General features: G+C 39.8%; 1 protein-coding gene and 1 long non-coding RNA gene across 7 annotated transcripts in view; one reads left to right on the top strand and one right to left on the bottom strand.

Moving 5' to 3' along the window:
- LOC111250156 (uncharacterized) lies at positions 1-27,400 on the top strand. Of its 6 annotated transcripts, none has more exons than XM_086986789.1 (7): positions 15-322; positions 586-655; positions 2,160-2,446; positions 2,701-2,968; positions 3,816-3,990; positions 4,426-4,595; positions 5,033-6,385. In XM_086986789.1, the coding sequence occupies exons 3-7, from the start codon at positions 2,180-2,182 to the stop codon at positions 5,389-5,391; spliced, it is 1,239 nt and encodes a 412-aa protein (XP_086842915.1). In that variant the 5' UTR covers positions 15-322; positions 586-655; positions 2,160-2,179; the 3' UTR covers positions 5,392-6,385. The 6 variants fall into 6 exon arrangements, with proteins under 6 accessions (XP_086842917.1, XP_086842916.1, XP_086842915.1 ...); XM_022804938.2 differs by having other exon boundaries at positions 17-322; positions 586-654; positions 2,163-2,446; XM_086986791.1 differs by lacking the exons at positions 4,426-4,595; positions 5,033-6,385 and adding an exon at positions 25,848-27,400 and having other exon boundaries at positions 1-322; positions 586-654; positions 2,163-2,446.
- Positions 5,696-27,801, bottom strand: part of LOC147755771 (uncharacterized) — a 54,083-nt gene continuing 31,977 nt past the window's right edge. Inside the window, exons 2-4 of the long non-coding RNA XR_015326167.1 lie at positions 16,792-17,066; positions 16,132-16,366; positions 5,696-10,813 (exon numbers count right to left, since the gene is read on the bottom strand). This is a non-coding gene — a long non-coding RNA (uncharacterized LOC147755771). The remainder of the gene's footprint in view (positions 10,814-16,131; positions 16,367-16,791; positions 17,067-27,801) is intronic.

Raw genomic sequence — 27,801 nt, 5'->3', positions numbered from 1 at the left:
AGATGTTTGTTTGGCATTAGCGCTAGAATAGACGTTGATGACGATGAGAGATCTTTTGCATTGTATCTGCCTTAATTAAGCACTGCTACTTCAAACTTTCGAACATCATAAAACGAAGCGTTTACGTTCAGCCAACTTTGAAGCCAACATTTTAACTCGTGTTCGTTTCGTCATTAGCTACAGACGCACTAACTATCATTTAACAATGTAAAGTGGTCAGATTGACGAAACGAGATGTGAAGTAAGGGCAATACGTTGCACAGGCTCTACCGGGATATCGCTGCATCTGACAAGAAATTCGAGAATGATGTGTTTACTTTCGGTAAGGCGTGATGCCACGTCGCGAGGCAGTTCCGTCGCGAAAGGCTTCCGGTCGTGTTATATATTGTTATATAATATTTATATAGAATAGGTGGAACGTTCTAGAAAGCTGTATTCATGCTAGTGATTGTGATGTGCGGATCCACTAGGCTAGATAGGTCCAAGAGACAACAAGTTCGAATGAAACATACACCGACTATATAAATATAGGACAAAAAAATAATTGACTTTGTCTGTGATACGTAAACTGGTTCACCCACGGAGGTCGTTGGCATCATCGACTCGTTCGGGGCGCAGGCTCGTCGCAGATTTCTAATTGAAATCGCGTAGAAAGTGAGTAAGAAAAGAGAACGGGTTGTCGTTTTCAGAGCTATTGCTTAGGTTCGTGTTATTTGAAATAATAAAGGTAAGATCCGTTTTGCGTTTGGAAAGATCCAATATATTTTCTGGCTTAGTTAGTATATGACGCTGTTACCCGATTCCGTCAGTTAGTGATGCGACTTGTCAGAAGTCTCAGCTGAGGTGATTAGGTGAGACAACTGAAATTGACGGTAGATAATGGACCTCAGTTGTTTATAGTGAATGCAAAATAACAGCGTAGAAACAAATCCGATACAAATGCAAGTGTAGCATACGATTTAGTATATAGAGTAGTACCTATATGCTTTGCTCGCACATTTGGATTTAATTTTTTTGTGGTTATTATTGAAAACAAAGCAAATACGCTAGTTTATCGGTCAAATCGGTAACTGATAAAAGTTAAACTAGAGGGAAGAAGGTTATATTTTTTTTTATTCAAAGAACAATTAAATCTAAATATTTCTCTTGACAATACATGGATCAGAAGTGAAGTTGTTGACGGATAGCTCTGTTGCAGCCTGTAAAGCAAAGAATATATTAAACGATCTCTCCGGGTCGGCTTCTTGTTAGCGTATAGGGCAGACAATAAGTTGAGTGACCATGTGGCGCATATAAGAATGATGAAAACAAAACGTTTCGATCGATACCAGAGTAGTCGTTTTCTTGTTGCGTTATTTGAGAACTCTGAAGAGCTCTTCGTTTGCCTCACGAAGTGCATCACTTTTAATCTTCACTTGTTGTTAAATATTACTAATTGTAGTGGATATATATATATATATATGCATATATGGCGATGAAACTTAACGGCAGCGCAAGCACCACCTTAGTGCATCTTAGTGGATGTACTCCAAAATACGTTAGCAATGGTTGAGAGCTTGACATCTACGAGGTAGGCATTAAAACGTGGCAAGATTAAAAAGTGAATCAATGGGATCAAATGTTAATTGAATCAAAGGAAAAGGACGACACGAAACTAGTATGGGTAATGCAATAATAATGTGAATGACTGTGTAGGAAGAACTGCTCTTTTTTTACGTATACGGTATGTTGTCAAATACAATTCTGGCAACATTCTTCTCATCATGAACGCGCACTAGAAGGCTGACGATGTCTGCATTTTTTTTTTTAAATCTGGTACTCTTTAACAATCTGAATATACTCGATATTTTTTACACTATCGTTTCCCCTGAAATATCACCACAGACAGTCCCACTGTTATGAGCAGACAGCGATTGATTGGTTGGTACCACAGCTTTGGACGGCGGGATATTTGCTTCTTCTAATTAGAAAGCAACTCGTCATCTTAGCAGTCATAAGCGACCATGCTCGTGACAAGCGGGATTTCGAACCGTACGCGTACCAGAAAAACAGATCTTTCACAAATTTCTAGATACTCCTCCTTTATGAGATTCTCTTTTTCATCCACTGCACTGAACTAGCAATAAATAAGAATATCTGTCTATGTATGATTCTACGGGAAGCACATAAGGGACGAGGAATGTCGCTGACGACGTCTGCCTCGGAGTCAGCGTTGGTTGGGCCAGATCACAACAGCGATAAAGCGGATGCTTTGAGCGATGCTTCCGATTTGAAAACAACTCCGCCGGAGAAAATGACACCCGAGGGGTCACCCGAAACGGACCAGTTGACGCTTACTTTCAATGAAGCAGCTGATCTGCCCAAGACGATGCTCTTATTTCAGCCGGACGCGTACCTCGCGTTGTTTCCTTACTGCCAAGCTATTCTCAGCTCAAACAAAGTTCTGGTGAGAAGCAGGTTTAGTACAATCTATTGACTGGGAGTTTAGTCTGTACAATAAGGCAATGTATTTGTTCATTTAGACCAGCAAAATACCACAGTCGCGGAATGATTCCGAATTTGTATCATTAAATGTCCAATGGGTAAGTCCTTCGTACGTCCTAAAATTGAGTTTACTGTCTGAGATGCAGACTCATCCGAAGGGTATTATTGTTATTCTATTACATTTGTCCCTTTTGGTTTAATCATATTGCGTTCTAGGACAAAGACGACAAAATAGAGTCGATTGGAATGTGCGTGTCCGCTATGATCGTTGCGGAGCTTGATGCAATTGCCGCCTCGCCTGGTCAGGAGTACCGCCGACAAACTGCGAAAGCCACTCTTCAGCTGGTCTCCTCGGCAGCGCAGAAAAAAAATCCGTATCTGATTCGTGAGAGTTGCGCCTACGTCAAGGATCTTCGTCATCCTATGGGGACAAGTCTTAAAAATGAACGTATTTATGAAATAGCACAAGTTCTAGAATCCCGTGGTAAGTTAGACGGTTAAGATGTTCGAAATATTAGAATTAATGCATATATTAAATTATTAAAAGAATATGAGTGAGATAATTTAGGCTTAACTGAATCTCGGGGTACGTGCTTGGTCTAAACAAATGTGTAAATGTGTCAAGTTCTGTGTCTGGTGCCACTGAATTAATCAAGCTGCTACCATATTCCCAGCACGAATCTAACCATGGGCTTGTCTGCACCAAATCTAGGTTTCGAATCTAACTCGTCACATAAGTTCCTAAGTTTAGTCGTTAACAACTTGATTACCGCACCATCTCACGTGGACGGGTTATTGTCGATCTGTGAGAACCTGTTACACTACGAGATCTAATATGTGCGTGAGTGTTTATCAATAGAATTTTCTCTAATTTAGAATTAATTAAGTGCGCAAAGGCTCGTTGTGTGACTGAGAATTTTCAAAGAGCAAAAAAAATAGTTGAAAGTGATTTGCGAGTATAAAGGACGACGACACGTAAAAAAAGGAAACGTTTGACACATGTCAAACATGCTTAATTAATTAGGTGTGTGTAACTGAATTCTACCCAAGTATATATTTTATAATAAATTCTAGGTTTCAAATAATACAACGCCAAAATATTACAGGGGTCATTTTTTCAATTATATTCAATTATAACACACCCTTTTTGAACTTCCGCCCATTTTTCTTTGTTTTATTTGTATTTTGTTTTTGATAATTTTTTACCTTTCTAGGTCACATATTTATACACGCACGTGCCAAATTTGTTTTATTTGCCTACTTTTATACCACAACGCAAATAATTAGTTGGATTTGCTAATGGTTCTTGGTATCACTGTTATGCCTTGCAGGCTCAAAATTACTTGTCGTCACAAACGAGGTCTATCTTCAGTCAAAGTTATCCATGATAAAGCTTCCATGGGTTAATATAATAGATTTCCTCACGCAATATTACTGGCTCACGCCTACCGTGAACGAACATATCATCGAGAATCTGCACACGATCGGAGAAGAGGCCATGCTTCGGTCAGTACGAACAGTCTTTAAAAGCTAAAAGTAAATAGTCACTATGTAGACAATGTCAAATATTCCATCACCGACGGGCCGCATGATACACGTCAGTCTCGACACTATCCACACTAGAAATTTTTCTACAACAAAAAGACCTATTTTTTGACCCATATTAGTACATTTATTTACAAGACTAATTATTGTGTAGGTCTATTGAAAGGAAGATTAGAATCGATTTTGTAACATGAAGAACACTGGCAATGATGCACTTCATGACGTACCTGTGCTTATCAACCACCATGAGGACAGGGTACTCGCGACGCGTACATGAATGTGGTCGAATAATATTTACAGCCATTTTAAATGTGCCCTGGGTCGCGCAATTGTAAAAGGACTTCCGTTTGCAACTCTCATTTCAATATATTGTTGCCGCTTATATTGGAGACACAGGTTTGCCGAAACGATTGTCACATCTATCGTTTGGAAGGGAAGCATCGCGCTTATGGCGCCTTTGCCGATGAACATACGGCTCAGTATGTTTCCCCCAAAGCCACTAGACGGGGTCCTGCATGACATCGGTCTGCACCGAAAAAATTTACAGGATAGAAACGCAGTATTTGGTAAGAACACCCATTTGCCTAATACGATGTGTTTTTCATTAGCGCCTTGGGTTAGGTTTCACAGGTTCCACTATTGTTTTCATTAACTTCCTCCCATATGCAAGTAGTGCCGTTCCCTCAGATAAGCTGTGTGAAATGTTCATTTTTAACGTATTCGATGTTATTTACTAAAATCTGCACAGAACTATCTCAGCCTATAGACGAATATCATCAAAAACAAGCTCCTGAAGAGAATGAATCTGAGTAGATCGCTCAATAACAACATGTGGAAAGTAACATTAGCATCGTAACCTAACCCAATTCTTCAACTAAAAGGCCAATTTGCAAGACTCAAAATTGCACGAAATTTTACTTTATTTCGATATAATTTCGAGCCCAAAATTGATACGAGTTTCTGCTTCACGTTTGTTCTGCCTGTTTTAACGTTTTTTTTACAGCTGAAATAATCAATTTCCAACAGGTCGATAAGACAAAAGTTCTGCTAAATGTGTTCCACGCAACACCTACAAGTCTCGAACGCACTATAAATTTTTTGGCTTTTCTTAAAGAGGCCATCTCTCTCTGCCAGCCTATTGCAAACATGTTCGTTAATATGACCAGCCGCGTCTATCTGTTAGACATCGTCAGCGGTGCCCTTTACGATCTCGTATCTCCCAACCCCGCAAAGTCTTCGCTCGCAACAGTGTCTTCCGAATCAACGTTCCGCGACTCCACGTCCGCGCATTCAGCTGAATCCCATTCAAGATCGGGCTTGTCTCAGGAATTGTCAGATTTGCAAAGCAAACCTTCAGAGTGATGTACGATGTCGCCGTCTTCAATGTGGGTTTCACCTGGCGACGTACATGTATTGGCCGGTAGATAGTGCTACTGCCCGATGCCTTTCATTCTTTATGTCATTCTCGAAAAGTGCTGACAAATTGGAAACAGCAGAATCGGTGACGACTTCAATACGTATGATCATTTTAGTGGCAAAAAAATAGGATAAAATGGAGGTAAATGTTTGACAAAAAGAGTCGCCTATGCAGCGTTGAGGGTTGTTGAATAGGTAATAGTTTCTCGGTAAATACATACTGTATACCGGCATAAGCGTTGATTACTAGGTGGCACTCTCAGATTTCTTTGAGTGAACAAAGAAAGATAATCTATTTATATACAAAGTGGTAAATTTCTCACACAATGGCAATATATCTAAGTGGTTCATTGAAATATCATTTCTTATTAAGACATTTTTTCATTCTTTCGGCCCGGTTGAACGAATCCGAAAATCCTCTAAAGTAACTTGGTTCGCTTCCGTCACAGTGCTAGAATCCATTAGACGTGTACGTTCCAGACAGTACGAACACGTCCATATATATATATATATATATACACATACAAACATATAAGAAAACAGAGAAAGAACACCGATTTATGCATTGGTACTTTATTGCTTAAGAGTAAAAATGGCATTATAAGAGTAACATCTGTTCGATTACACTCAATAAAATTATCATCTGTAGACACAGGGCTATACCCTAGTGCTATAACGAAGCTTACAGACATATATGTATCCAAATAAAATCTATTTTCTAGTTGGATCTGTAAGGCAGCTAATGCGAGCAGGTAGAGCGACCAAAAAGATTAGTTGTTTAACCTAACCTCTTAAAGGACTTTTTGTATGCAAAAGTTACCTTATATATACCTCTCATGATGATTTTATGATTCTCTTGTGAACTGCGCCTGTGAACACGCTGCCTATGTAAATTATAAATAAAATTTGTTATTAAACGGGAAAATTTTATATTAGTAAAGAGTGAATTGTATTTGATCAATGAACGATATCATGATTTGATTACCGGTGCTTTGCTTGCTGAACCTAGTCAGTTTCGCCTTTTGTCCTTCGCATTTATCTAGTACTGACATAATAAATTGCGAGAGATACAATGTGATTTCGAGGATAAACCAAAACAATGCCCTCAGACGACGCCGTTAGCTTACTTTCCCGATAGAACTTAAACTACGGAAGATAGTTACGGAGGATCAAAAGTGATTCGTCTGGTCGAATCATTCAGATAAGGCCAATATGTAGTACGATTTTATCGGTAGAATTAAATGAAACCCTACTTCCAGTTACCGTCAAACGTTTATTTGGTCAGGGACCCTGTCATAATGTGTTGGACTGCTCGACCTGTCGTTTTTATCGATTGCGAGAAAAACGCCAAATAGGCGAATTAGCGTGGCGTTTTATTTAATGTGTTGTTATTGAACATTTATTTTTGTCCTTTTGCTGCTTGCGTAATAAGGAATAAGTTGATGCTGTAAATTCTATAAGGCTGTCCTAACTATGGGCCGTTACGTCAATCACAATTGCGTTCTTTTTGTTATTATTACTATTTCATTAATAGGTGCCGCTTGTTACATTACAAAGCGTTTATTATTTGTCGTAGGAGAAAACGAATGTGGTCGTTTACGTGAATCGATCGCACGATGACCCACTTTATTTCTCTGGGCCTTTGGTATTAGGCAAACGATATGGCTCTTCTATGAAATTTGCTGCGTTGAATACTCAGCATAGTATATATGCACCATTTACTAGACATACTTGCCACACAGCGAGATGTAAGTAGCTCTGTTTGTTTCGATAAGTAATCCTGCGGGCTGGCGCCGTTTTACGCAATAATCAAAAGTAACAATCTTTTTTCTGCTTGTTCCTTAACGACAACTAATGATATGATTTGTTTAACAGAATAACCAATGCTATGAGATTTTGAAGCCTACAACGCTGCTGCCACCTTTGCCAAATACAGTTATGGAAAAATTATATATTATGTAGTGTTAGAACTATATACTACCTGTTAATTACTACGGGCCGTCAGATCCAAGGTGCCAAAAGGCCATTAACGAACTTTGTCGCACCTTACCGATGCAGTCATATGTGCTACTTTGGTTTTAGCTAATCTGAAATCCTATCTAGATCGACGATACTGATACGCGGTTTTATTGCAGTCTGCTGCAGACCTCTGTTCAAAAATTTAGCCAAATTGTATGCAAAGTGTTCGCACGACTATCTATAATTCGACGCAACTGCGACTTGACCACCACCTTTATTTCATCGACGTCTCCCTATCAGTCTTTTTCGTCGCCGTTGGACATTCTCACGGCTATCTGGCTCCCAGTATGAAGCGGACTGTGTCCGCGCTGGGACCGAACCCAGATTACCATAAGTCGTTTCAGTTGACCACACGAACACGTTGCATTTACGCCATCACGCTATGACTGGGCTGTATTGTCGAAGCTACCAGGCGTATCCGACGAACGTAGAGGAAATCAAATTTGTTGACGAGCGTCAACGATTTAATTGTCACACGCTTGACGCTTTTAAAGGCCGCGAACTAATCAGGATCTGAGGCTGTTGATTGGTGCAATAAAAACAAACGGTGCATTGTACTGAATGGTCCCTTTGGAGAGGAGGCCGCAAATGCCAAGCGAATTTGTCTACATTATTAGCTGACAAGGGCCGCTTGTTTCTGGTTTACTTCGTTTACGAGGACATATTCATGGCCTGCTGTGTAATGACGTACACAGTAACAGCTACCAGTGGCCTATTGAAATCAGGAATGCAGACCACATTCTAATGGAGCCTATTTCACTTGATCGATGGAACCGCACTTAGTTTTCTGCGTATCAGAAGCATAACCTTCAGATTACAGGTGCCAGCAAATTATGCAAAAAAATTATAGCCATTTGCAATCGATCGGTAGTGAACAGAGGGGTTTCGAAAAATAGGTTTTTTTTTTGCGTTCTGTGGGGGATTCTGTGTACACTGAGGACGACGACTACTGTCGACTGCACGCGCCAATAAAAGAAACTATAACCCGTTTAACACTCATTGCCTAGGGAGGTTATTAGGAGCTTCTGGCTCCGTTCATTGGCATCTCTACAGAGGGTATGGCATTCAATTCTACGGCACAACTACAGCTTGTAAGAAAGGCGACGACATATTGCGGTTAACCCCAATGTTTATTTCCAGACTTACCCTGACCGTAAAGTGGTATTAAACTGTGATTTCGTCAAGGTAACTCGCGTTTCTTAGTTGCTTGAGATATGAGAACGCCCATTTTATAGCTTAAATACTGATATAGCTAATAATATGATGCGATACTGAATATAAGAGTTTCTTTTGAACGGCATCATAATCTCGTAATGACGCATATACGCAAGACAGGTCAGCAACTACTTTTCTCGAAACGATGCTAACTTATAGTAATATTTGTATATATATATATATGACATAAGGATGATGGTACTTGCTATCACTATCGACAATTTGTACCAAACTGTCGATAGCCAGAATCAGCCAGCGGTCATTGCCAGCCGAAGTGGGACACGTAAACTAATATAGATCAACTATCGGCATCCAATGTTCGGCTTTTTTAACTTTTGACTTACCATCATCATCATCATCACCGTCATAAATTATTTTCAAAATGATATTTATGTATATGTTGCGGAAAATAATGTTGTGACAAGCGAAGCTCATTTGAATGAAGCTACATAGTAAAGGGGCATCAGTTGTAACACAGTAAGGTCCTTTACTCGGTTCCACCACTTTTGCGTCAGCTATCATGGGAAATTTTCCTATAGGCATTAGTCTGCTCTTTGGGGCATTGTAAAGCAGCTTCGACTGGCTGATGCATCTCTCCTGCTACCTAGGAAATGTAGTCGACCCATTTCTACCTTCTCTACAAGCGTCGCGTAGATTTAATAGACCGTGTTCGCAATATATGTCGATTAGAAATCTTATGCAATGATCTATCTGACTTTATGTTCGAGAGCTAGCTCAACAACAGCCGTCTGAACATCAGAACTACGAGACTACAAAGACACGAAATTTTCTGGTGAGACCGCTTTTCAAGAGAGCGTTTCTCTACGAACGCCAACTCACAAAACGAATTTTAATTGAAGACATCTTCTATTGAAAAAAACATGTTCCTTTGTAAACACTTGTTCCAAAAACTGTGCAATACATTCTTGCGAAGAAAGCTGCTGAAGACTGCTAAGATTATGAAAGAGAAACGCTTCTCTCGCTCGTATCGATATTCCTGCTGAAGTTCTAATTACTCAAAATGAAAATAGTAATCCGTTAAAGTCGCCGGCGGTTCGGGACGGCATTAGGTATAAACGCGGTAACTTGCTGTACCATTCAACTATTTACGATACAAAGGAGAAAGGCTCGCCTGTTGAACACGTTGATAAAAGCTGACTTTTTAGCCACGTAACTTAAATTTTTAATTAAAAATAGTTAGAGAAATATTATATATGTATGTGATGTTGATTTATCTAATAATACCTGTGGATATTCTTCAGCTTCATCTGATCAGCTGATTTGAACTACCGATTAAACGAGTATAACAAAATGTTCATAATATTCGTCCAGATGAAAGATATCAACTGCCACTTGTCGCCTATACTAAAGCTACGGTTCCTGTTAGCCAAACCCTTTACGAACGAAAGCTAGATCTGCTCGTGTAGCAGAAAGTACTTCTAAACAGTTATAGACGAGGTGGCAACATCGGCCAATTGAACTTACAACTTAATACACTGATCTCCGCTAAACTTTCGTACCAAACAACAATTAAGCTGTTTATGGCGCATAAAAATACCCAGACACGAAAAGAAGATCGATGTGCCATAAATGATACAATCAACATCGCTTAGCTGCTGTTCTGATCGAACTAAAAAGCACTGCAGCCAAATTCAAATATATACCCCCAAAGATTCGTATACTATAGCGCGAATAAGGAGTAATCACGCGACTGGTGGCCTTGGCTCTCTGACGGTTTCCGCTTTCGCCGCGCTAGATAATGATACCCTATGCCCTCCCACCACTTTCGAACTTCACCGATAATAAGTATAATCATTATGTCATATCTAAATCGTTTAGCAAACTTCCAACTACCGAAGGCTGAAGCTCGAAGGCAATAGTAAAAGTACTCTCAGCAGGGGGCATAACACGCGAGCCTCTGTAAAGCATTGGTCTATATTTCATTGCGATTGAGATCCATTCATGTGATGTACTGTGATTTCTAAACGAGCTTACAAAAAGTCTACATCATAGAATAACACCTGCAGTGTTATTCTATCAGCAACCGACCGTCGTTGAATTGTATGCCCATCGTCCGTAAGCTTCCCCTTCGTGGCTGCTTTCCGGCGATATGTTTGATTGATTTTAGCTATATCTGCAAACAAAGTGAAATAATAGTACAAGTTAATGTGATTCGGTCACAAATACATAATGATAAAGTTTAGTTGTAGTTTGTTTCGTTAACACTTACAAGTTAATTACTGCAAACAAGCGTCCCTTTTGTCGGTGGACGTATCTAAACGCGTCGACAACTGCTCATCGTCCCAATCAGCGAGACGATCACAACTTAGTTTTAGAAATTACTTTTCTGAAAGGACAACGTACCTTTTTTATACTGATTACAGCGGTATATGGTCGTTAGCCATGGGCAGCTAAAGCACTGCGGAAAAATCGGCTAGGTATAAAACAGCCGTATGTACGTCGACAAGTCTGGCATATTATTTAATTTAATAATAACATGACGCACATATAAAAGACCGAGATATTCGTGTTCTCGGATGTTATACCGTCTACCATAGCACCGCAGTGACGTTATACCTTATACGCCTAACGAAAATTTAAAACTGAAAAAAGCAAACAAATGTCGCCAACGGGCCATTTCTGGGCCCGTTGGAGTGATGGAGTAATAATAGTAGTAATATCAGTAACTAAATGTTTAAGACAACGATGCAAGTCAAATCGCAGACTTATATATATAAACACGTACCCTTTGTCTTGGACTAAAAATATTTAATTGTTTGGAATCTAATTTACTGACTACTGCTAAAGGACACCGGGCCAAAGCCCCACGGCACCGTGCATCAAGTGATTCTAGGATAGAAGCGTTGCCTCTGTAAACGAGATTTGCCTACTAAAATCTATGAAAGTCATCATTGATAGTTTACTTAGGCAGAGGTCCTTAATAGTATTACAAACAAAGCCGCGTAATCGTTGGAGTAGGAGGGATGCAAGCCAGGGATTCTATCATGCCGAGCTAGATTTTGCTTCGGAATTCCATGACTGCTACGACCCGTAGCAGACGCCATTCATCTCTCACCATCTCAAAGTATAGCACTGTGACCGCAATTCACTTTCGGACATCGTTTAAAAACTAGGCGGAACTACCCACAAGGGTCCGCAAACATCTCTAAAAAAACAAACATATATATCAACGAATTGTTGCATTAGTTTAAAATACCGGAGCGGTGACAACCCTCACAATACAAGATAAATTAAGAAAGGTAAATCTTTTTTCACCAATAATGCCTTTTGCTTTCTTTCTTTCAATTGTAGCAGAGTGTTTACCTGCTAGCGTATTTAATTATACTGAGATATTCACGAAATTAAATAGCAACGTTATGACAATTAAGATAGGAGAACGAGTCGAGCCGGATAGTGTTCAATATGCTTTCTGTTATGAGCCCCGACATAACGTGTCACATTGAATTCTATCGACCTGAAGTTTACTCATAAACAATAAGAAACAAACTCGACATGACGGCCGTTAAACTGTAACGTTCTTTTCAAGAAAGAACCTAATTAGGATTATCTTAGTTTACACGGAAAGAAACTTGGAGACAACAAGAAAGCTAACTATACTTCGTAAACGAATCGCATCACGCATAAAAGACCTAGAGCTACAAACATCTAACGTATTTCAAAAGCGTCAATAAATTATCTCAAAGCATATTTCATCCTTTTTCCAAAAAATATAAACGTTTTTTTTTGAGGGCAATTGACAGCGTTAAACAACACTCGCTGTGTTACGACATGTTAGGCCAGCCAAAAGTACGACGACCAATTACAATTACGCATAGAGCATAATGATTAAAAAGTATTCTCATTAAAATTACGCCTGAGTGCTGTTCGTTGTGTGAAACACTTGTTAGGCCCGGGGGTTGCTGGCCTTCCCTGTGGCCAACGAACAGTTTGTGTTTCCTTTGGAAAAATCGTACTAGTAGTTTATTACTGTTCCTATATCCTACGGAGAGAAAACCACTGTTGGCTTTTCTAGATCTATCCGTTGTACATATAGTCAACTTGTATCTTAGATATCTGCATTTGCTATCTTCAACTTGTACAACACTGGAAATTGTTATAGCAGCTCTAATGCGTGCTAATAATTCATAGCACCAGAGTTATGTACTACTGATTAATCAATCCAGTCATCGCAATAGTGGACACGTACTTCCTATCACCTACCACCACGTTGCGTCTGATGGAAGATAGATAGACAATATTGAGAATCGGAGCTCAATCTTGAACGGTCAACCGGTGCTCCCTTCCATAATTGATCAGCTATATAATGTTAGCAATTCGTCCTCCTTTCTTTGTCAGCTACTATTCTTGCGACGTCAATAGCAAACGTCCTACCTTACCAGCACAGTAGGCACCAAGCCAAAGCGTTTTTCGATTGGAAGTGCGTCCATCAGTCAGCTAGTGCTTCTGCTTTGTGTTCCAGGACCACGCTTGTTACTTCTACCAGTCACTCTCTAGGCATTTCAACGTCTCTCTATCATTTGCCGAATACACTCTTCGTGCCTGAAACAGCTCGCAGCGACGCCTGTGCGCGTATGCGGCACAAGCAAAAAGACGCCTGAAACCCCCAGCGAGAGTAGCAGCAGGATAGCATTCTTCCTAGTTCGTCCTCGTGTGGTTAGGGGTGCTCGAACCTAACAAAAACCAAAAAAAGCCAAAGAAATCCGGACGTTCCCAGCTTTCGCTTCCTGTCGCAGTTTAGCTTTCTATCACAGACATAGCATGGACAAAATCATTTTTAAGCAAACACACGGATATATTGAAAGGCCGGCTATTTCTATACGGTCTTAGCTCTAGAAACTCATAGCTCTTCTTTTGGATTCTATGAAAAATACATGGTAATAGCGTGGAGTGTTTCGATTGGGCTAAGTCTGTCCAGTCGAGATAGAAAGGGGAAATATATAAAATGACGAGTTGGTTCACACTGCGGTAACAGTTACCACCATCGATTCGAGCTGCCGCTGTCATACCACTATTTCCCTCTGGGGGGTGAAAGAGTAGAGGAACCAGGGCGACAGTATTGCGTGACAGTCACTACCCAGACGAATTCTGCACGCGGCCGAGGAACGATAAAGGACGAAGATAGTTTTTCCGTTGCTATTTGATGTTACCACGTCTCATCGGCTTTTTGTAATGTTAATTTGGTGAAAGGAAAATAGCTCGTTTAATCGAACCCAATACGAAAAAGCTCACCGTGATCATCAAGCTTATAACGCAGTAAAACTGTTCGATGTTGAACGATGGCGTAGCATTTTTGCCAATTCGGGTTGAGAACATCTGTTACGGGTCAAGGGTAATGGAGAAAGTATTTCGTAATAGAGAATATTATCAAGTACTGTCTATTCCAAATTTGTCTATCATCATGAACTCCTAGTGTTTGTTTCGAAAGAAGGATGCAGCGTACCGAAGAAGAATGGATAGATGTGCGCTTTTGCTATTTCTAGACTTTGTTTTCAGTCTCTCTGGAAACGATCGAGTTATCTGCTGTTAACCCTTAAGTAAGTTAAATTGACAAATCCTCAAGGACAAGGCCTAATCGATCGATCGATCAGAACGAAATCGCGACTCATGGAAATTGGTGCTCCCTATCGATCACTTGGTCGAATAAGGCATGCTATGGGAGCGACAATTAAAGAAGAACCTTTCGAAATCTGTGTGCATATATGGATGTGCTCTTGCGGGGGGGACCGCTGCAGCAAGGCAATGCGTTACTGATTGTTGAATTTCGGCCGTCTCGACGGAGCTTATTTCTCCAAATCTGTAGAATAAATACCACTTATCCTATATTCGAGAATAATGGGTAATTTTAAACATCCTTTTCATACACACCTACATACAATCATATATTGCGGCAAGATTCTATAGTTTGAAGTCTATGTTGTAACGTCGTTATAGCACTGTTCCGCCCTAGTACGTCAATGTTGTAGCATTGGCCGTAGCTACTTCTTCTTGTTTTTATTGTTAATAATAGTATTTTTTTTGCTTTTTCCAGCACGAAACGAACGAAGTGTACCTGTCTCTGTCCGATTCGTACTATTGTTATCATGTTTATAACTTAAACATCGAGTTGCCGTTTAAAGTTAGGCTAACTAATGCGGCACGACAACACTTTCTCATTGTTAGCATTCTCTCGTAGCGCTATAACTAAAAAAGCTCAGCGATAAATGGGCATCTCAAGAGGATGCCGTTTTGTTTACGTTTTTGTGAGAATTAAAAGTTCTAAAAGCGTATATTGTATGACTCAAGTTAGCGGTTTGATGGTAAATTCCAGTTGGTGCAGGCTTTACCATGACAATATGTACGAGCTGCCACCCAATCGATATACTACGACACGATATGCAATAATTTATATTATCAACAAATTTACAAGTTAAACATTATATTCATTTGCACACGCCCAGCCGGAGTTGAACTCTTTGTTTCAAGTATACGACGCCATTGCTTCCTCTAACCAGTCGGCGAATCGCCTACGACGAAAAGCGGTGGATAATTTTTAATCGATGCTTGGAGACTGTCAAATTATGAAAACGAATTGATTTAGGTATCTGCCCGGCTCAGTTAAAACCTAAACGGGACTTTCATTTGTTTGATCGTATGAATCGCCGAGAAGTCGATGCTACATTCAGAAACGTATATGCTTTTCTGGATTCTGAAGTGTACCTACAGAATGTATCTGGAATATTTATGTTCCCACAGTAGAGGTGGACGGTTTAATTTCGTTATTAATTTCCTTCAGAAAACCTCGTTTTCCTAGTCTAAAATTTCTCAGTGCTGATGGCCCGCGGACACTTTTGCTCTCTCTGTTTTTGGCCATCGACTTTTGTTCGGTGGTTAGTTCATTCTTGAATTCGGACAATACAAACACTATAGCAAAACAAAAAAATACATAGTTTTTCCCGACCTACACATGTGTCTACGCCATCTTGGTTTGATCCCTTATGCCTAGACCCCTAGCGAGAACCCACACAGAGCAGCGCCCCTATGAAAAAATCGGCATCATTGCTGACTATAGTCGCAGCAAACGATGCGATGATAAAGGCTACAAAACAGTCTTCTTATAGTACGAGCCCGTCTGTCGGCCTATGTGGCTGTATTGATTGACCTGAAACTCAGTCAGACGACTAAACGGGCACGGCATGGATGCTGGTCCTTCGTGAAGAACAAAGTTCTTCAATCATAACAGTCAGCCAAACGGCTATGCATAATAAAGCGAAATCGCCGGTGAAAGACAAAAGGCCATCGGGTAAAATTTGGCCTGAGTTGAGTTGATTTTTCGCCATCGATAGTAGCAACTATGTTTTTTCGTTAGTTCCTACATGTATCACTATAAAGTCGTTGCTCAGTTCAATATCTAACCAGATTCGCAACCGTCACAGTCTACCAGAGATACTCTACCTTTAAAGAGCGAACGAATCCAAATCAGAAGTGCCGGTCGGAGGGAGGCGACTGGCGTGCGGAAACGCGTGCATTTTTTCATCCGAAGTCCATAATTAAGTAAAGTAATAATGAACATGAAATATGTCCAATTCTCGTGCTAACAAATACTTCTTCTCGCGTTTCGAATTTGCGTTCTGCCTCCGCAATCAGTGATCTTCTTTGCAATTCAAAATTAGTCCATGAGATCTCGACACTGCAGGGAGAATTGGAAAAACGTTAGGTATAAACAGCTAAAGGATGCGTACATGGAGGGAGTGAAGGGGGATAGCGAAAACTTTCCTCTAAAGATTATTTTCGCGTGAAATCTGTTTGAAGACTGAACACTGAAAACAGGAAGCGTAAAAATTGTTTATCTAACAAAATAATAACACATTTCTATGAAATGATGCGGTGGTGACGTGACTAGCTACTAAATTTAGGGGCAAACGAGGTGGTTTAGGTTCGAATCCAGGCGTACACATACGGTTTGTTTCGTACTGAAAGAGATCGACATCTGTATGAGGCAACGCTTCATGGAGGCAACGCGTTCGTAAAAAACGTGTTCTTTACTCTAACTAGGCATATTTTCATCCTTATTTCTAAAAAACAAATCCCACAATAGCGAACTAATAGTCGTACCCTTTGAGATGGGTCGGCGGCTATCGCAGCTCTCAACTCGTCGTTACTCACCGTCGAAAGGGTCTTCCACGAATCTCCTTTTCGAGTTTACAACAATCTTCCCGAATTTTTCCAGTATCTTATTATTTCTAGTATTATATGGCAAGTTCTTTCTACCGCCATCGTCTACGGATAGAATAAGCTTAATTTTCGTACTTCTCATGGCTCATGGTAACTCGCCTGCTAAGAGCTCAAATCACGATAAACACCTCCGATTTCAAAGAGTTCAAGTGCATCTGAAATAAATAAAGGTCATGCTTTTTACTGTATTCATTTTACTTGAGTATAGCCAACTGTGCAATAGTCGATACCTCTTAATACAGGCTATAATGTAAGTTCATTAGATATACACTCAAATTACAATCATTTATTGGCCAGCTGTTCTAGGCCGACTGTTTTTATAGCTTATTTATATTATTTCTATGTAGCTTTTTCGCAAGCATCGAAGCATGACCGAAAAATGACCGCGTAAATGATACCCGTTCATTTCCGTTAGCAAGTACCTTCGCTTAACAAGTTATCGTTCTTAATCGTTGCAATACCAAACACACGGTGAGTTCATTAACTTAAGTATAGGTTGACATTACGTCAATATTTGTGAAAAGTAATCACTGTTATTCAGAGAACTTTGTACAATTGATGATTTTTTTTTTTGGCGTTTCGTTTAGAACTGTTCTCTTCACCAAATGCTAATTCTCAATTTTTGGGGCGCCAGCTTGGTTAGTTTGAAATTGGCAGGCTAGTGAGTAAATGGCTAGTTTAACTTACAAATTTAAATTCTGGGATTGGGATAATTGTATTCTCATTCAACTTTAAAGGAGATATAGGGTTGGGCATGTGCGAGAAGCTGTATTTTATAGATTACGACCAAGTGACGGGCACATACAGCGTTTAGTATTGATGTAGAGTGAACTTGGACTTTACTTGAGAGCCATTATGTTTTCCGTTCAATCCACAAGCTCTAATAAAACAAAAAAATTAGTTACAATTTGCATAATAACATAATAATTTGCCGAATAACTGCATTTAAGAGAATTAAAAGAGCAATTAAAGCACCCAGCTGAGCTGAATCTCTCAGGAATGAAAGAATTACGTTTTAAAAAATCTACTTGACCTGCGCAGTGAACATACTAACATGCTTCCATTATTCCATTCCATATTCTTACTTACCCTATAAAATAGGTCAGTATTTCTAATTTCCAAAGCATCAAAAAGAACAATTATTACTAATTCCCTTCTACTCAACAACGTACTATTGTCTCCCAAATCATCTTCCCAAAATCACGCCTTTTTTTTCCTTATAATACTATAAAAATGCCCCCGCAAGCGCCTTCACCTCTTTCGTCGAGGAAGCGGCACAGCCGGGGAAACGACAAAGGCAGACACTTAAAATAAAGCAGAAACACACGATGTGGCTAGCAGCCGGTTTGAAGAAACGTTGGCAAACAGGCCCATTCCTCCCCCTTGGCTCTGTCTTGTCGGCTGGGCAGCAACACTTTAGTGGTAACGGTGACAAAGCCAATAGCAGGCATACCTTTACGATTTCTGCGCGCGTGCCCCTTACGCGCATGCACAAGTCAACATGCGCTCGCCACGCACATTGCCAACTGGAGCTTGGCAACAACGGCGACAGCGGTATAGAAATAGAGGTACTTATCCTAGCAGCATGGGTTGGGATTCTAGCTTTTTTATCGATAGTTTTCGATGTTAAAAAATTAATATTAGATTATTTAAAACATATCCATTTGACGTCTAGTAGAAAAATATTATCTGAAGCGAGACCTTCTTGATCTTCTTTCGAGCGTTTCATACAAAACACGACGGTCATTTCCATATTCCAGACGCTCATTTATGCACAGCTTGAACCAGTTGTTCGATGCCGCTTATAGATAGCTTCAAGTGACGACTTCAAAGGTGATACCCAATTTCTTATCGTCTTTATAGGCTTACTGTATTGCTGGGTAGTACGGGTCGGAAAACCACTCGCCGTTACATCTTCGACTTGCGCTTTAAATGCCATCCTTTGAAATGAGCTAGTTATATTGTAATAACAATAATCTTTTAATTAGATGCACCGCAACGCTTGCAAAATAAAGAAAAAAAAAAAATGTTTACGAAATATAGGAATCTGTCGATGAGTTGGCTTTCATTCTAATTTAATATAATGAATCTATAGAACAATTATTGAGCCGTTAACTACTATGCGTATAATCAGCATGAACGCAATAAACGGACACAGTGATTGACGGCCACGGATAATCATTTGTTTAAGGCTCGTTCGTCGGACTAGCAACAGTCCTTCTTCGAACTGTTCTATCAAGCGGAATAACGTTTCCTATGGGTCCGCCACGGCTCGCAGAAGCTCTTTTTACCCAATCATGGCGATCGATCCGAGGATAATTTCCGGAAGAATATCAGTTTCTCCGTTATGTCGTTCTAGCCCATGCAAGCTATCAACCACTTTATCATTCAATGCTTAGTAATCATCATAATACTAAAACAGCTCCATACAGCAACTCCGTCTTTGATTTTTTTTCTGCAAAATGACACGAATGGCTGAAAAACGTCATTTTCAAGAATGGAAGTAGCTACGTTGTACGATGAAGTGAAAATCGAACTTCACGAGCATATTTTATAAAGTACTTCGTTATTGCTTCAAATATTGATACGAGGTCTTATCATGGATTGCAACAAGTCAAAAAAATGAGAGAAAATTCAGCGATACGTCGTTTTATCCACTGGTAATATGATTCGATGCAAACTGGTAGCATTTGACCCTTTTCGTTAACGAAATACTTTATTATACCGCTATTTATATAAATGGGTAAGGTGTTTTCCGCCTCTCGGTGAAGGCATCTATGCGCACATATTCCATTACAGTGAGCGCATATTTCTTCGTGTATATATAGGAGTATGAGTCAATATGTTAGAAGTTGTTCTACGTTACACAATCATTGACGTCTTGATCTCTGTGTGTAGACCATTTACGGTACTATAAACGTCGGGCGCAATGCTGTATTTCTATGCGATATCCGTATTCGCTGTGGTAAGACGTTTCCCCGGTATTCGCTACGGTAGTGCTTCGGTGATTTCATCCCGTTCTCGACTCTGTTGGAGTCATGTTGTATTTCGTTCGAGAAATCCCTTTTTTAGCCTTTCAGTGAAGCGTATTGCTACGGGTCCTTACGTTGTCCTTTTACGTATTATAATCATCTGATTAGATAATAGATCTTGCTTTATGGAAAAGAGAATCGTACACGTGTATAGATCTCTAAGCGTATAGTCCTGTTCTATTTGAATGTGCACAAAAAAGACTGATTTGCTGAGCTGTTACTCTGGCGGAGTTCGTAAGTGGCCTTCGCAGGTAGATCCCTGTTAACGGTAGTATTTCTGTTGTACTTTTCAATAACGCTGTTGTGTGTCCCAGGTTTGCTACCGTAGTTTTTCATACGCACGTATTTTTATAGTTTTAGGACACCGAATAATGCTAGCCTATACGCGATAAAACATTGTCTTGAATGCGATTCAAATATGGGTTTGTATTGCCATATTTTTTTTTATACCGGCTATTAGAAAAGTCCCTCCATGCTCTTTTTTTAGCAGACATGCAATCGTCACCGGCGGTTTATGTTTTGGGATACCCACATGCTAGCGCATCGGATTGATTTGTTTCGTTTCGTGTAACTCTAATTTGTCTTATGAGCATTATTCATTATAGGGAAGTCGCACGTGTTTCTTGGTTTGTTGTCTTGTGGATCAATCCATATCGGAACCTATCTATAAGCACTGATCAACCCGTTCATGTAGTTCCATCTCTAGACATCGTGAGGGGTTTTCGTTTACCTAAATTTCAAATCTACGTAAATCAACATCGTATATCAACAGTATGGATATCTATTATAGCGAACTGTGTCCCAATGTATATGAGCAATGTGTGTCAGTCATTGCAGAGCACGAAAAGAGGAGATTTTAATCGAGATTCATTTACATTTAATGAGGCATGAGCATCTAAAGTTGTTGTAAAATATATATTTCGAAGCACTTCTAGCGGAAGCAGATTCTGCTTGTTGCAAGGAATGGCCAGGGTTCCCCTTTCCAGTGATGTTAAGCCAAATCAGAAGCCGACAGAGCCCTGTTCAGACATATCAACGTGGAACCCAATCTAACCTATCGCATAATAAATATTAACTTTTTAAGAAATTTGAAGTTAATTATTGTAAAATATTGTTCTTTGATATATTTACATACTAAATAACTGTATAATACGTATATTGATCGTTTCGTCCGAAAACAGAACCAGCCAATTTGGCTGTACGAATACGTTTGCCTCTAACTCTATCCCTAATCGACTCGTTATCTTCACATTTTATTGGTAAAAGGTTAAGTACCTTGTCAATAATATGGTCTTTAATTGCGGTTTGTTTACATACACGTTAGATACAGTAGTAAACTATAGTCAGTACTCTATTAATTTTACCTTAAAAAAAAACCTATCTAACGTCGGGTCGATGGCATGATAGTAACAGGGAGTTCCTATGGCAGCCTTATACATGTGCCTGGCAAATACCTGATATTAATTGACTATAGTAAGCTTCTTTCCACTGAGCGCGGTTTGACGAGTGCAACTTTGACGATGAAAACTACACCTTGAGAAATTTTCTTCGTAACTTTCTTTCTTCATAGAGAGGAAAAGGGCTAATTCATTTCGTAGGTATACATGTTACTGTGGGATTTTTACCCACTAACTTCTGGACTTGAGTTTAGAACTCATTTTATTAACTTCCTATGTAACCGCGATGATATAGGTTCGATTAGTGCAGCGCCCGTCAGTTATTACTGCCCAAGTGAATGGTCTTATATGAAATCTTTTATTAAAACCGGGCATCATCTCTTATGTTAAATAATTTCCAATAGGTAAATTCTCTTCTGTTTTATTTCCGAAGTTCAGGACACAGTTGCGCCAGCGATCACTTTACAACAATTCGTTTTGCATTCATTCTCATATTTAAGGTATAGGATTTTACCTATTACAGTTGATTAAGAAGATTATCTTAACGAACGCAATGTAGACGTCTACGTTGAATACCTTTCCGGCAGGTATTATTCGCTGAAGCTTCAGAATACGTCTTGGCTTGTCAGAGTTCTTAGTCTGAGATCAATGATCTTAGAGAACCTAGCTAAGTGGGCCCGGTCTTCTGAAAAACTGAACACACACCAACTAAATTACCCCAATGACGTCGACAGGGAAGAAGCTTTAATGGTAGCAAGCAGAAGAGCAAACATCAACGTGAGCCCTGCATGTAGCAAATGCCCACTAAGCAAATCGTGCTAAGTTTCTATTGGCTATTGGACGTATAAAGCTAACGAACTTATCTTGTCAATGCACTTCAATAGAAGTCACATTTGTTGGGGTCGTTGGATTGTGTGGGCATCAGACAAGTCTGTCTAATGTTACAAGCTATAATGTTCAGAATCAGTGATGAATATCATTTTACAAATTCATAAATTAGATAATTTTAACTCATTTCCAGTTCTGATTCATGTGTGTATATAATAGATGGTGCGGTAATTTACAGAAATACCATGTAGACGGCAGCCCCCCCTCAATGCTTCCATTCGGAAACTTGGCCATGACAGTCCGATTAGCTGTGCCGTGAACTTTTGATCTATTTTTAAACTTCCCAAACAATGAATATTGTTATACGTATCTGTTTCTTGACGTGTATATCTTATACGAACATGTTGTTAATCTTCATCAAAGGTAGATCAGCATTATTGTATTGTGTAATTGATCGTTGGAAGGCTCACATATACATAGGGTATATTGAAATAATGAAACGGATGACCTTAGTCTCGCAAAGGTCTATTGTATCTAGATTCCTACTTCGTGATATAAGCAAGTTGTTAGCATACACGTTTGTCCAGCCAGGCAATACGTAGCTTCTTTTTTTGCAGCATCACCATCAAAAGAAAATGTAGGCGAAGGGTAATAAACACCTCTGATTCTAATTCCAGCAATCAATCTCTAATTGCCATATTTCCTCTTCATCGAGGGTGACTATCTTTAATATTCCATAGCAATCACTCGTAATTACATTGCTACCAACGGCGTGGACAGCGCTGGGAAATGTTATGGAAGTCTTTACAACTTCAGAAAATAAAGCGACGGCCACTAATGGCCTTAAATGTTTTGTGCCGTGTACTGTGTATGTATCACCACAAAATAATAAAGAAGCAATGACGGACTTGCCAAAGAGATCATACTAAAAAAGAGCAGACATCTGCGTCATAGAATAACCATGTCAGTTGATAGATAATGAAAAACTCTGCAAAGACCGTAGCATGATTAATCAAGACTGGGCTGGTACGAGAAAATTTAAGAAAAATCGTGTAGATAAGTTGTCAGGGCCGACCAAAGGCATTAGGTTAGGTCTTGTCATTCGCGCATGTCTACAGCCTTCTCTTACAAAGATACCCAGCTTCACTTGCCTCGCTTTAGCTGACCGGTGATGTTGTGGCGTAGCTAAAATTGTAGCTGCAATTTCAATCATTACAGCGTCTCCACAATAGGGTCTTCTTGCCCATATGAGCGTATTTACCTTACTTTTACTAGTCTCGTTTTGTCACGGAAATTTTCAACAGACCTCTTAATAATAACTTGCCCTAGTAATAGTTGTTACATAATAGTTCTTATTTGTTCGGTGCACACTTAACGACAGCGGTAATGATTGATACGCCTTATACTGGTATCATACGCGCATAATCCTACTCAAGACTCTATTCATCCTTGCAGTTACATCACATGTCGACACCAACTGCCGAACCTGTTATTACCGCTTTTCGATATTTCGGGAGAAACAGTTATTATCCACTTATTCTATACTAAATAATTCAGTATCTAAGCGTATTGTTTGTCATGTGGACAATTTTACGCTTTGTAACAAATTATAATAAGAAGGAATTATCTTGCGTTTGTTGTGTTCGGCACGTTTCAGGCCAGCATACTTTTCATTTTGTTAGTTACTCTGAGTAAGGGTGTGTGCTTGGCCTGCTCGCGGTGAAGCCAGCGAAGCAATAAGAGCTGTACTGGACTGAGTACCTTCTTAGCGAGCCTATTTTCTAAACAGGGTAATGAGTAATGAAAAACAACAAACTTGTTGCTGAAGTGGACGAATGCTACTCAACTTTTTAGAACATAACGGACCAACGACCAACCTAGAAGAAAAATAAAATGTACACACGTTTGTTACGGAACGCTGCAGAGAACTGGTTTCGTCTAGGACCCTCTACGTGTCTCACATATTTTTTAGTCAGCGATAACCCATATACTGCGGCTGCTGGAGTATTATCGCCTGAGAGGTGACAATTTTCGTGCATCGTTCCACGACTAACTACAATCGAAATCGTCGTGCAGTGTCATATCATACACTAGACTAACTACATTCCGTTTCGAAACATACAGAAGCTGCGCTTATAGAAGGACTATGTCGGTTTGCGACATTTATAAAGAAGAAACAAATCTGGACTGCCCTTTAGACCGTAGGATAATGTTAATTTACGTAGAACAGTAGCAGTAACTGACAGAGGATGAGCAACATAGGAAAAAATGTAAATGGACATAAAGGATACGATGGCAGGAAGTGAAACATGGTAAGAGGCACACTAATAAAAAGAGTATGCGAGAAAGAGAGAAATGTAGGAAAAAGGATAAGGAAAGATAGATAACAGTAAAGAGCACAATGATGGTATAAAAAATAGGGATAACGCCAGATATTGACAAGGGTAGGGTAAAAAATCTAAACCCTTCTTATTCCATCGTAATACTGCGCAATTTAATTTTCAAGCTTTTTTTTTTTTGTTATTATTCTCATGTGAACACGTTCTTAAAATTACCGAGGATTTATCCTCATTACAAGTCTAACCGGAGTGGCTCTTACTGAATGTATATAGAATTTCTCTGGGCGAAAATTAATTTTTCAGTAGATTAGTAATATCTCGTTTTCCATTCATTTCTTCTTTGCCTGATTATTGATATCTGATAGTTATTTTTGCCAATTCCGAGATTTGAACCAAGGCGATAGCATACTTTTCAGTTAGCGTTACATGGGCAATGCATTCCAGAAGGTACGTATTGGCCGCCACTTTTGATCACGTCGCCCACTAACTAACTATCTGATCTGTTAACCTGGTCCGAGCGTCATAGGGATGCAGCTATTCAAACGACACAGCCGTTAACATTTGAAAACCCGATACAATGCCTTCATTTACGGAACAATAGGTATCAGTATTGTTCAGTGCTTACTAATCGATCAGGCAGCAGAGGTTCGTGCTGCTTAACATCATAGCTAGAACAGTTTATATTTGTAAATTACAAATATACGATGCCTTGAGGAGGAGCAAGCTAGGAGGATGAACTTTGCTATCCTCTGATGAACACGATCACACGTCTCAACAAAGATGTAGCGCGATAGAAAATTCCGACACCGGAAAGAATCGATGAGAAGTTACTGTGCAAAACCAAATGTCTTGTACACGAGGCATTGTTCGAATAGTTACATTGGACCCATCGGGCAAAGAACCCAACGCGCTCAAAAGTAGTAAGTTCTGCCGCAAACGATTTTCCAGTTAGACGGTCAACGTTATAAGATGGCAACAAATAATGATATTAACGAAACTGATGAATAAGCGATCTGTACAAGTAAAGATGGGGTGCACTAGAACACTCTATCATTACCTGCTTGTAATGATAAATTATTTCAGCCACTGTTAAAGATATTCCTACGGTATGCTTTATTGTGACTGTTGTGATTAACTTTAAATCGCATCAACGGCAAAAATATACGAACAATGTGTGATTTATACAATATATAATTGGATTAGGAATGGGATACAATATATAATTGAATTAGGACGTGATTGTCCGCTGCGTTTAGCTGATATAAACGGTACAAGCTGGATTGATCTCACTCATATATTAATCAAGTTTCATGTCTTCTGTCTGTTACGCATTGCTTCAGACGGCTGGCTCCTTGCAGCATGGAACAGGTGTCTACATCTGGTTCGAGACCCGTTACATAGCAAATCGTCTTCCACGTCCGCAGGCTTAGTGGGCAAACACGCTATCATCGCAGCATCACGAAGACGTTCAATCAATGATAACTCCGACGAACCAACCGGCCCGTATGCATCGTTCATACATTTAACAGTTGTAGTTCATCAATGTCCTAGTTCCCATTTTTTTTTAGTCCTCCAACAGGGTTTTATTCCAGCGCATACGCGATGGCAGACTTCGCCCTTAGTCGGCATGATGCTACCTGAGTGACAGCTAGATAAGCCCCGTTCAAGTCATAGCATGCTTCATAATATAAACAAAGTATGCAGATGTACAAACGTTAAGTCAACAGCTGTAGACTCGTGGCAAACGTGGCCTCGAAAGCTCGGGATCTCTGTAAGCCGTGCAGTACAAAAAACGTGACATATGTGGGTGAAAAAAAGCTACAAATAAATGCTCTGCCGCCCGAAAGTACGCGAAAAGAAGAGGGATGACGGCAAAAATTTATTTCGCGTAGACGTTAACAGTGAGCAGTTCGCCTTAAACTTTACCGCGTTACTCAGCATTTCTTCAAAACGCCAGAAATGTTTCGTTTTAGTAGAACTGGCTGTGTGGATGTTTTCACGAGCGTCTGTTGGGAAGTTGAACCCAACGTCGGTTTCTAGCTCCGCCTACTGCAGACGACGATCACTTGGTACTGGTTATAGTGAAGTCCGATTAAAGCTGATGGGCTTTTCATATCTTTGATGGACTTTTTTGCTACGGGTTCCTTTTATGTCGCAGACTTCTCCCCAAGGCAAGGGGGCCAAAAAATAAATAATTTAGTGTTTTTTTCCCCAGTTGGAATAGTTTCCCTGAAAATTGCACTCGGTACACGACATACACCGACTGCAACGTGGAGGTGTATCAGTCATTTGTCAGCAAAGTGAAACCAGAGTCGGAGGTCGTAAAACTTGCCTCTTTGCGGTGCCTGACCCCTCTTCGATTTCGCAACTTTAACGCTGGTTCGAGTAACCCTTTCACATGGAATTTGTTTTTCACGTCGCTGATATCTGTTAGGGGGATAGCATAGCATTTGCCTCCAAACTCCCCAAAGAATTTCCTACCTATTCCTATATGAGCTGACTTGAATTCACAGCTCGCGCAAAATTCTCATTGCGACCATTGATAACCTTATGATTTTCTGATCTCCAAGAGAACTATAATACCGACATTACATGGATTTCGTACGTTTTTTGAACAATGTGAGCCAGACCAAGGCTTTCCTTTCATGTGTTATTAAATGCTCGTATTTAAATGTGAACGTGGGTCACAGTGGAAGACGAGAATATATTTGCGAAACAAGAACATATACTCGGATCACGTTCTTTTTTAGGGATAGTGGCAAGATATTGTACTCGAAGGTATCTATACACACTCACAGTAAACAAATGTTGGACCGAGAGCTATTAGACCATAATCATTCATTTATCGCACAATGTAACTGCTGAGCCTTAATAAATAGGTCGCACACCTTTAGTCTCAGTATATCTTATTTTAACAGCATGAAACTATACCGTCAGCAATTATGACGAGACACGCAAAGCCCCGTGGGTTTGACAATAGCATTCGTTTCGGCGATATGGAAATTCAAAAATATGGCTTTTACACAGTACCGAAAATACACGTCCGCTTACCGTCGATTCTTCCAGGCATATAGCATGATATAATGACCCCACCCAATAACATATGACCACGAAGATGCTACACTCTAACAGGCTGTTAAAGTCAGTGCAATACACATTTTAAAAAGCCAGGCAGAAAGCTGTAATGCGAAGGCTTTTTAAATTTGCGAATTTTCGGGCTGACGAAGATGAGACTTTTGCCGGGACGTCTAGTTAGGTTTTCAGCAACCTTAAAAACAACGAGAAACTTGGAAA

The sequence above is a fragment of the Varroa destructor genome, unplaced genomic scaffold, assembly GCF_002443255.2.
Source record: "Varroa destructor unplaced genomic scaffold, Vdes_3.0 BEIS01000004.1, whole genome shotgun sequence".
NCBI classification, from domain to species: Eukaryota; Metazoa; Arthropoda; class Arachnida; order Mesostigmata; family Varroidae; genus Varroa; species Varroa destructor.
This window is presented reverse-complemented; position numbering and strand designations above follow the sequence as displayed.

What these genes read in the sequence shown, in the direction of transcription:
- LOC111250156 (XM_086986789.1), top strand. Translation starts at nt 2,180, where the DNA reads ATGTCGCTGACGACGTCTGCCTCGGAGTCAGCGTTGGTTGGGCCAGAT. An exon ending in ACAAGTTCTAGAATCCCGTG is followed by an intron (nt 2,969 to 3,815) that starts GTAAGTTAGACG and finishes TATGCCTTGCAG; the next exon opens with GCTCAAAATTACTTGTCGTC. An exon ending in GGATAGAAACGCAGTATTTG is followed by an intron (nt 4,596 to 5,032) that starts GTAAGAACACCC and finishes TTTTTTTTACAG; the next exon opens with CTGAAATAATCAATTTCCAA.